General features: G+C 43.4%; 1 protein-coding gene across 1 annotated transcript; it reads left to right on the forward strand.

Moving 5' to 3' along the window:
- Positions 1 to 2,880: 2,880 nt before the first annotated feature.
- adm2b (adrenomedullin 2b) lies at positions 2,881 to 10,176 on the forward strand. Its single transcript, XM_085461706.1, has 3 exons — positions 2,881 to 2,946; positions 3,077 to 3,197; positions 8,201 to 10,176. The coding sequence occupies exons 1-3, from the start codon at positions 2,889 to 2,891 to the stop codon at positions 8,604 to 8,606; spliced, it is 585 nt and encodes a 194-aa protein (XP_085317832.1). The 5' UTR covers positions 2,881 to 2,888; the 3' UTR covers positions 8,607 to 10,176.
- Positions 10,177 to 10,855: the final 679 nt, after the last annotated feature.

Genomic DNA, 10,855 nt, shown 5'->3' on the forward strand with positions numbered 1-10,855 from the left:
CAAGGTCGCTGAGGTCAGCTGTGCTGGGAGCCTGCCATGGGAACACTGGCTCTGGCCACTTTGGGGTTTCCAAGACTCTTCGCCGCCTCCGCCAGGGCTATTACTGGGGTCAACAGCGGAGGGATGTGGAGGACTTTTGCCGCAGCTGTGATGCATGTTCCTCACACAAAGGGCCACAAGACCAGTCCCGGGCTCAGCTTCAGCAGCAACCAGCAGGAGCCCCAATGGAGCGAGTAGCTGTGGACGTCATGGGCCCATTTCCTCGCACAGACAGAGGAAACCGCTATGTTCTTGTGGCCATGGACTATTTTACCAAGTGGCCGGAAGCATACGCCATCCCAGATCAGGAGGCTGAGACGGTCGCTGATGTATTAGTGGAGGGGATGTTCAGCCGCTTTGGAACAGCAGAGACCCTCCACAGTGACCAGGGGCGTAACTTTGAGTCCAAGGTATTTGCTGCCATGTGTGAACGCCTTGGGACTAAGAAAACCCGCACCACCCCACTTCACCCCCAAAGCGATGGGCTGGTGGAAAGGTTTAACAGGACGCTGGCCCAGCAGCTAGCCATCCTTACCTCAGAACACCAACGGGACTGGGATTACCATCTTCCCCTTACCCTCATGGCCTACAGGTCGGCAGTGCAGGACTCCACCCAATGTACGCCTGCCCTGCTCATGTTAGGGAGAGAGCTGAGAACTCCTGCAGAGTTGGCTTTTGGGAAACCCCCGGACGCGCCAGAGGCACCACCGGGCCGGGACTACGCAAGGAAGCTGCAGGACCGGCTGGATTCTGCACATTCCTACGCCCGAGAGCAGCTGGCGAAGGCAGGCCTGCGCCAAAAGAGGAATTACGACATCACCACTAAAGGGAGGCACTTCCGTGCTGGGGAGCTGGTGTGGGTCTACAGCCCAAAGAGGAAGAAGGGACGGTGTCCTAAACTGGATAGCAGCTGGGTGGGGCCTTGCAGCGTCCTAGAGCGAGTGGGGGAGGTTGTTTACAGGGTGCAGTTGCCTCCTAGGGGGAGGATAGTAGCGCTGCACAGAGACCGGATGGCCCCCTACAGAGGACAGTCCCTCCCCTCCTTTCCAGAGGGACGTGTACAGAGCGTCCATGACCCTGCTCAGAGGGGCCCCCGACCGGGGCTGCGTTCCCCCCCCTCGGACTCTTCACCCCAAAGCCCCGAAGCTCCGCGTCCTCCTCAGGGGCTCAGGAGGTCAAGGAGGGAACGTAGGCTACCGCCCCGCCTCAGAGACTGTGTCGTTCCCTCGGGGACGAGGAACTTATTGCTGGGGGGGCAGTGTAACGATGGTTAAGTGTTACTGGACAGTGACATGTTGGTTTTCTCTGCACACTGTTGTTGTTCCTTTAAGATTCATGTTTGGTTGGGCTGCAGGAAGTAGTGAGGGTGGTGTACAGGAAGGGGTGGGGGGACCTGGTTGTTCTGTGTGTGTGCCAGGCTGAAGAGAGGTGTAGTTCGAGAGCGCTTCCCCCTGAGTTAACAACCCGCTGGCTTATGTGCCGAATAAACGGACAAACTGAGACCCCAACCGTCTGGTTCTTGTGAACGTTACAATATTATATGAACAAAAGAACAGACTGCTAATTTATTAGCTAATGCTAGCTAGATTCATAGCAAGCTATATTCATAAACTGTATGAGTGCAATGCAGCTAATCAGTGGTAACAAACAGAAAACACAAACACAAAAAAGTTACTCACCAAAACCGAAGTACGAACCACACAGCAAGCCATAACAGTAGCCAGTCTATTAAAGATAACACAAAAAGGATCCAGTTTAACAACTTGAGGTAGTGGATGAGGCCTAGCAGAAACTGTAGCTGCCCTTGTCAAGACAGCTATCAGCCAATGCAGACATGTACCTAGTTCAATTATCCAGTTAAGAAAGTCATTTAAAAAAAAATTTCTTAAAAAATTACCCTACTCATAGTTGTTATTAAGGGGGGAATTGTCCATAGACATTCATATTAATGTGTGTTAAGCTTTAAATATGCTTTTTAATGATGGTAAGTCGGACATTCTAACATGGGACTCTAACATGGGATAGCTGGTGAGACAGCTTTGAAAGGTTTCGACAGCGAAACCTGGTTTCGACAAAGGATGTTGATGATGGAGCTGCCAGGCCGGAGGATAAGAGCAAGACTTCAGAGAAGGTTAATGGATGTATTGAAGGAGGACATGGAGCAGGTTGGTATGACGGAGGAGGATACCAGCGATCAGGTGAGATGGAGGCAGATGATCCACTAATGCCAGCAGGTAGAAGAAGAAATAGAAGATTTATGCAAAGTAGAAAGCATTAGACTAATAAAATGCAATACCTTTTCAAAGTAAAATTATTTTTTTTTATAATGACTTTATTTCAGGTTTTATAGGAAGTTATTTGTTAGTTTTCCAGGCATGCATTGAGTAGGCTACTGTATGAAAACCCGTGGTTGTCATATAAGTGAAGTCCTGTTACTAAAAATAACATTTTCTTTGTATTCCAGGGGGTTTAATACGACTTCACTGTGTTAATAATAATCGGTTCAGCAGTTATTTCTAAGTGGGTCAGCCTAGGCTCATTGGCCACAAGGACACTGCTTAATGGGAAATGAAATCCAAAAATATAAGTTACCTTACATAAAGCACAAAACAAATATGGCAGATCCACTTCATACCCAGGATTAGTGAGAGGACTGAAGCTCTTGAGGTTTAATTAGGTTGCGAGGTTCATTGGAGGTGAGGTTGGTGAGCAGGACACGCAATAAAACTTCCTCCTCCCTCCTCCTCCTCCTCCTTCGGACTTTATAAACCAGAACACTCCATTCGCTCCTGCTTTGCGCCCCAGTGAGCATCACATTGGATTACACCGCGGAGGTCAGTGTGCCGAAGATGCAGGAAACAGAGATGATGCTGACCGTGTCGTTCATGAATACGCGACATTTTACATGTTAGAGATAATTTTGTAAAAACAAAACAACAACAAAAAGACAGACCATATTCTCGGATTTTTTTCTAATCGATTCTTTTTAACATTTCCGGTAATATCAATAATATTTTGGTTTACTGCTCCCGGACAGTGTGCCTCCACTACCCTGTCATGTGCACCCTCCGTCCGGCGTGGCTGTGCGTGCTGCTCGGGCTCTTGCCTTTGGAGATCCAGTCCCAAGCACTGACTCCGCAGAGAACTCACAGACCCAGGTACCCGAACCCCGAAACTTTTAGGGGGATTTATTTGTTTTTAAGTAAATTGTTAAATTCAGAATATCTTCTTAACTAATAACCTTAATGGAAAACAACTTTAATTTTGCTGCTTTACTTTGATGCACATTTTGTATTTTTCCTCTTTCCCCCCCCATACAAGATAAAGTATAAAGCAATGTTAAAAGGTTTTGTGAGTAATTGTGAATAAATTTGCACCACATAACACCCTTTAAACTCTCTCTTTAGAAATAAAAAGCCTTTGTAAAAAGGTAACTTTGGCAAAACAATGACTACACATCACAGCATTTGAAGAAAAGAAAGAAAGAAATAAAAACATAAAAGAGAAGAAAAAGGGTCTAGTGACAGAGTAAGGTAATTCCTCTCAGTAGCAGCAGGAGGTGAGACAGAGGTGAAGGTGATTTAGTGGGATTTGGGACAAGGATACATGCGCATACCGAGGGGCCAAGCAGCAAGCAAGCAGTCTGAATAAGACACCAGCAGCTTGTAGGTTCCTTAAGAACATGTTATGATGTGGCTGCTTCAAGGCCAGCAGCACGCCGTTTAAAATTACCGTCACATGCAAACCCACAGGTCGTTACTTTGTTTTCTGCTACCTTGGTAGATCTAATCAGAGAAAACTTCTTACGCTGTTTTGTGTGTGTGAGAAAGAAAGCGTAAGAGAGGGAGAGGGGTTATGCTCCCTGAGTCTAAGTTATATAAGAGGGATTTCTCTCCTTATTTGCAGCTTTTATAAAGCTTTAATCCCACATTAGTGTTAATACACCTTATCTATTGTTCGAGAGCTAAATTAGTGCAATAACAGTGTAAGATAAAAAGGCATCAAGGCAATGCATTTCATACAATTATTTTTATTTTTATTTTTTCAGAACTATTCCTGCTTGTTTATTTGATTGTTTTTCCTCAACAACACCAATAAGAATTATCAATTTGATTAAGTTGTGTAGCATTATATACTAAACATCTCTGGCTAATGGGGGTGGGGGTTGTGGGGAACCCCATCTCAAACGTCTCAGTGTGATTCAGTGCTGTTGGATGTAACGTAATATTGCTGCTGGCTCTCAGCAAAGTGAGCCTAAAGAAATAAAAGAGGAGAGAAAGAAAAATGAAAGCATCCTGCTGTAATTTAAAAAAGACAGAGCCAAAAGGAGGGAGGGGGTCGTGCTGTTAGTGAAGCTGTGGGCAACCCATAGGGACAAAAGGGTGTGTGTGTCTGTGTACACGTATGTGTCTGCATGTGTGTTCAGTCTCTCTGTGAACAGCCCCATGCTGAGCTCTAACTGGGGAAGAATGTTGGAGACGCTCCTTTTGGTCTCTCAGATTCAGGTTCACATCCTGAATCACACATGAGAGGTGAGGGAATGGGGGTTGCAATAGAAAGAAAAACACAAAAAGGGGGTTCAGCTTATTACATACTGCTATCATGGAGTGTTAATTGCTGCCAGATATTATAGGCAACAATCATTTCTGTTTTCCTTCCTGTGAGTTATGACCAAATTTCATTTTAAAGCATCTCAGCTGCTCAAAAAATAACTTTTTTACAACTTTACAGTAAGTTTCATTGACGATAAGCAATCCCTCTCTGTTCTCCAGCTAGTACCGCCATTAAACAGACCAGGTGGGCAAAGAAAACTGTGACTGGGAAATGGATATCACTATCATCAGATCTTGTCAACTCATAATAAAGTCGTACTTTTAATGTAACTGGCTGTAACAAAGCCAGGGTGAGATGCTGTCTAAAGCTATCCCTTCTCACATGTAGCACACAGCAGGCGATGTGAGGTGTGTTCTCACTTCTGAAGGAAGAAGGTGAGGTTGGTGCCTAAGAAGGCAGGACACATGAGGTCCTCTCACTCTCTGTTACATATATCTAACTGCGTCTGACATTTTTGTGCTCGCATGCACCTCTGGTGGGCAGTTTCTCATCTACAAGAACTCAGGATGCAGTGAATTCATGTTCACAGCTATAAATCTACAGCCAGTGGAGACTAAGGATGCACTTTAAAGAATGCAAGATGGTTTTTCACTGCACTCTGACCCATCCACTGCTAAACAGAAAAGAAAGAGTGGTATTTATGCAAATGTCTGAATGAGGCAAGGGAATGTGCTATGAAGACGATGAAACATGGAAAGCTGATTTGTCCAGATGGCATACCTGTGGAGGTATCTCCATACCTCCACAGGTCTGGAGTCTAGGAGAGAAGACAGGAGAGTTTGCTTATTTTTGCCAGATTGTTTAACATAATCTTGAAAAATAAGAAGATGGAAAAGTTGTGTACTGAATTTCAAGAACAAGGGTGATGTTCAGAGCTATAATAACTACAGAGCCACTCACAAAGATATGAGAAAGAGCTGTTGAAGCTTGACCGAAGCTAGTAATGATTAATGAGCAGCAGTACAGCTGAAAAGGAGCAATACGGAGAAGGTCAGGAGGAGTTGCACTGTGTCCTTGTAGGTCTATAGAAAGCATGCGGAAGGGTGCCAACAGAGGAACTGTGGTACTGCATGAGGAATTTAGGAGTGACAGAGAAGTGTGTGAGAGTGTTGCAGGACATGCATGAGGACAACGAGACAGAGGTGAGGTGCGCAGTGGGAGTTCAAGGTGGGGTTGAGCCCCGTCTATTTTGCAAAGGTGATGGAGAGGCTGACAGATGAGGTCAGGCAGGAGTCTCCGTTCACACATGGCATTGTGATCCATAGTGAGAGTATGGAGCTGGTGGAAAAGAGTCTAGAGTGATGTAGGTATGCTCTGGAGAGAAGAGGGAGGAAAGCCAGAGGAAGCAAGACAGAACATTTGTGTGCATGTAAAGGAGACAGGTGGAAAGGTGAAGAAGAACACCCATCCCCGTATCTTGTAGTACAGTGGATAAGCAAAACCTTTTCACCACAATGAAAATGCAGACACTAAAAATTACTGGAAGTAAAATAAAAAATAGGCATATGTGTTTACTGTATTGGTTCTTTGCTGTATATTAGCTTACCTGTATTAGATGTGTTAGAAACTAGCAAGTAGCTCAGTGGCCCAGATTTCTTGTTACTGGGAGGCAGTTTGGTGCCAAGTGCCTTTCCCTTCATTGGCAGTTGATTTTAAACCTCACCACAGGGGGCCATTTAACCATGTATGTGTGTGAGTAAATGCACAAATGTGTGTTTTTTTGTGCAGAAAGAAAAAGAGACAGGCAACTACAGATGTCAGCACACGCATGTAAAGATGAATAAAGCCAAGAGTTTTCTTACGCTGTGTACCGCATGCATGCAAAAGTCTGCATCTCAGTTTGACAGTCACGTGTCACAGTCACGTGTTTTGACTAATTCTCCACCATGCAACATTATGCCAGTGTGTGTGTGTCTAAGTGTGCACGCTTCATTCACCATCCATTAAAACCAGTTCAGTTCACCTAGCCTAAAGTCAATGGTATAACACACAATGAATGTGTGTTCTCGTGTGTGTTGGCAGTGAGAGCTAAAGGTGTCCAGCCAGAAGAGTGATCAGAATACCAGTCAGGATTAGTTACAGGATAAAATGGTAATCTGGCCCACTTTTCACAACAAACAAACAAACATTATCTTACTTCATCCATCCCTCTGCCTTTATTCTTTGTTCCTTACATACTGAATATACAATATCATTTTTTGCAGTACAGAATTATAAGTCATGCGTAAGGCAGTGTTGTGTTTGACAAAACTATAAAAGTATTAAAGAGAATTAGGGACGATGAGGGTTTGCAGTCATTTGACTTAACCACTTGCTCCTGTCAGCAGTATAAAAGGGCTGGAATAAACAGACAATTGCTTTATTGCAAACCTTCAATTTACCTGTGCAGTATTATGTCATCGCTGGTTGCTTACATGACAAAACATACCCCCTCTTTGCACTTGAACTTTTGAGCATCTGGGAGAAAGTGGGAATTATTTTTTTCTTTTTTAAATAGAAAAGGTATTGTGATGATGTGAGGGGAAAAAAACGTGTGCAGACAGCAGGAGACTGAGAAATAAAGTACTTAAAACCCACTCAAGGGGAGTGGAGGAGGTGTAGGAGCCCCTCACCACCAATCTACATTGTGCTTTGTCACTTCCCGGAACTGTTGTGAGATTTGCCGACTTGCATACTGTTATTGATTAACCATGTCTTTTTTTTTTTTTGACTGAGCGGATGTCAGTGTCTTGGTTCTCGACTCTGTTGGTTTAAACCACTTTGGTCCGGTTGGGAGCTGGAAACAGAGCAGCCTTTAGATGTCGCTAGCAGAAATTTTAGACCGACTGGTTGCATTCTTTTTTAATTATTGACTAAAATGAACTTATCACCCTTTTAACTGTGTTTTGAAGATTAATGGGGGAAAGCAGTGCTTTAATGTTTAAGCAATGCACATAGACGGTTAGATAGCTACAGGCAGAACTACTACCTGTGCACCACTCTGTCTTTCTTTATCATCTCTTCTCAAAAATGAGACCTCAGACTGAGCACAGCAGACATTCCTGCAGTGCAACCGTGAATCCTGTAAGGCGTTTATCCAGTTTCACTGTGAAACTCAAGCAGGTGACATGCATGACTGCCAATCATCACATTTGAACAGGTATTGCTAATGTTGCGCGTTTACACAGTCACCCTTTCATATCCACACAGTTGTTTAATTTTAAATTGCTGCGTTAGGCGGGGATGAGGTTAATTGAAGTTATACTAAAGGATTCACTAAGTCTTCAGGAAATGAATCTGCACCAACGTAATGTACCCTAAAGTCATGGGGGCTCCATAGTAGAGTCAGAGATCCTTAGTTTGATCCTGAGAGGCGACATATATCCCTTTGGGGTTGCATCAATAAGGGAACCTGCCAAGTCAAACATGCAACAAACCCACTGTGACAACCCTTTGTGAATAAGGCAGCAGCTGAAAGTAGTATTATTACCCTAAAGTCACGTTTATATGACGTATGTGAATGTGATTCCCTGGAAATATTTTCTGTCTTTCTGTCTGTTTTTCTCAGGCTGAGTTTTCCCAGAACCTCTAAATTCCCAAAGTCCTTTCACCCCAGCATCGTGCCAACTGTGTCTGATCTCTCTGTCGCTGCTCCCAACCAAATTACAGAGGAAGACGGACAGATCATCTGGAGGGCCTTGCTCCCACACAAAGATCCCCCGCCAAAGCCCTTTGACCTGTTGGTCGACCAAAGCCACAACGTGCTACCGGAGGTGCCAGTCTGGCAGCACGGGTCACGGGGTCGTCGCCATGCTGGTAGAGGCAGGGGCCACCCCCACCTGATGAGGGTGGGGTGTGTCCTAGGCACCTGTCAGGTTCAGAACCTCAGCCACCGTCTGTACCAGCTGATTGGACAGAGTGGGAGGGAAGACTCCTCCCCAATTAACCCCCGCAGTCCTCACAGCTATGGATAAGGCCACACCCACTCACCCACACTCAAGACAACTTCATCAACACCTGCTGGCAAATTACCCAGGTCCACTGTTACACTAACTATATGTTCAGGCTCAAAAATATCGCTACTGCTGTCATTCCTTAACAGAGTAGTTGTGGGGTTTTTTACAGCTTGGGTCTTATTTTTATAGTTTTGACTAAAACTCTCATCAGTAATAAGAACAAGGTACTCACAGAGTAAACTGTTGAACGCTTTGAATGAGGCAACATCATGAAAAAGACAACAGCAAAGACTAAGAGGCCATTTGGAAAGGTCAGAGTCCCTTGACTGGAAACAGCAGACTGCTTTTTTTTTTTATGTCAGAGTGCTTTGGTCACTCAGGAGTCTTTCCCAAGACAACTTCCTGCTTCAACTCATTATCACCAATTTGAGATTGAATCTATCAATTATTCTGACGAGTACATTGCTATTGTAAGCTACAGATACGATTGTCAAATCTGTAAAAATAACACTTTTTAAAGATTATTACCTGTAGTGTGGGCTACAGCATTATACCGAGCTAAAACTAGAGTCCTATATGTTTTGGCATTTACAGCACGACTATCTTTGTAACCAGACAAGCCTCTCTCAACCAATCCCTACCTGACTAATGTCTGCTGATGAATGGTTATCCTCCTCCTCTTAACTTACCTGAGCTCAGTGTTAATCCACAATGTGTCTTGAAAGCACATTTATCCCTCTCTGCTTCAGTGCAGACAGAACCTGAGAATAACCCCCAATCAAACCCAATTAACCCTTCACCCAAAAACCCACAGTGCATATGATCAGCCAAAATAACCACTAACCCTAATCCGTAATCTGTCTGTACACTTAACAGACACCGTAGCAGGTCTCAACTCTATTAAACCAGAGGGAGGACAGCCGCACTCGATATTCTCTGCATCAGTTTGAGCCTTAATTGATCATTTATAAGGCCTTACAGTGTTTTGCCTTTCACCAGCGCAGATTAAGCATGCCAGTGAATTTAGACCATCATTTTTTAAGCTTTATAGTTTGTTTTATTCTTTTCTCTCTGTGTGCACATCAGCTCATTATAACTCCCGTTTTGGTAGTTCACACAGGCTATTATTAGGAATGCATGAAAGCACTTTATTATCCTTTACATTCAATATGACTTGAATTTTAAAGGTGTGTTATTTAACTTTAAATGAATGGGTCAGTTTTGCTGTAAATATCACACTTTAGTAAATCTTTGTTTTCATATACACTCCATTCAAAGACACAAGTGTCCTTTTGTAAACCATTGTGCTGTTTTCTTCTAACACTGATGTTAAATAAAAGCTTTATAGTTATTTCACCTGTCAACAGCAAATCGAGGCGTCAGTGTGAAGTTTTTTGTGAACATTTCATGCTGTATTATACTGACAATATTTTACAAATGAAGTAAAGTTACAAACCAGCATCATTTTACCCTTTTCATATCCATGTTGCCTCCTTTATTCTTTCACTATGAAACACTTTTTTGTCCATTCCTAAAAGGTGAGTGTGACTTACATTCACGTTTCATTTCCTGTACATGCACAGAACAAAGCAGGTAGAGTTCAAATGTTCAGAAAAAACACACATTGTAAGTCACGTTCATAAACAAAGAGCAGAGGCAGGGGCTAATGAGGCTACCAAACTTGATCCAGCTCCTTCTACAGCCACAAATAGCTTTAGATATAAAACATATTTTACACAAGTATAATAAACCCCACGGTTTGCAACATTTACATCAGATGTGCCATGCTTGATCGCATGCAGGCTGTTGTTTCTCAACAGTTTTGGGAGGCATTTAATGTGGCCAATTAGATTTAAGAGTGGGCCAAGCCTCTACCACCCCCAGATACACCCCTTAAACGCAAATCAGAACTAGAAATATTTAAGCTTTTCTGAGAAGTTATCTTGTTTGTGTCCAAAAAATTATGCCCAAAAATGTTTTTTTATGCCGTACAGTATTATTAACACATAAAACAAAATGTAAAGATCTGTTGTACTCCGTGTCCTCTCCGAGGGAATGTAAAGGTTGCAAATCAAAATTCAAATCCAAATATCTCATCACAGCAAAGCGGAAAAATATGAAGGTTTTCCTGTCGTCTGTTCAGTCTTTACAATGTTCACCTTGTGACCTGGTAAAGAGGCAGGCATTTGGTTTATGTGACAGACAGCAATCAATAAAAAAAATAGAAGTCACGAAGTAACGCTTGTTTGGACATCTTTGTCAACTTT

This window comes from Copadichromis virginalis, linkage group LG7, assembly GCF_057382275.1.
Source record: "Copadichromis virginalis isolate Kocher_CV1m ecotype Utaka linkage group LG7, C_Virginalis_male_GT1.1, whole genome shotgun sequence".
NCBI classification, from domain to species: domain Eukaryota; kingdom Metazoa; phylum Chordata; class Actinopteri; order Cichliformes; family Cichlidae; genus Copadichromis; species Copadichromis virginalis.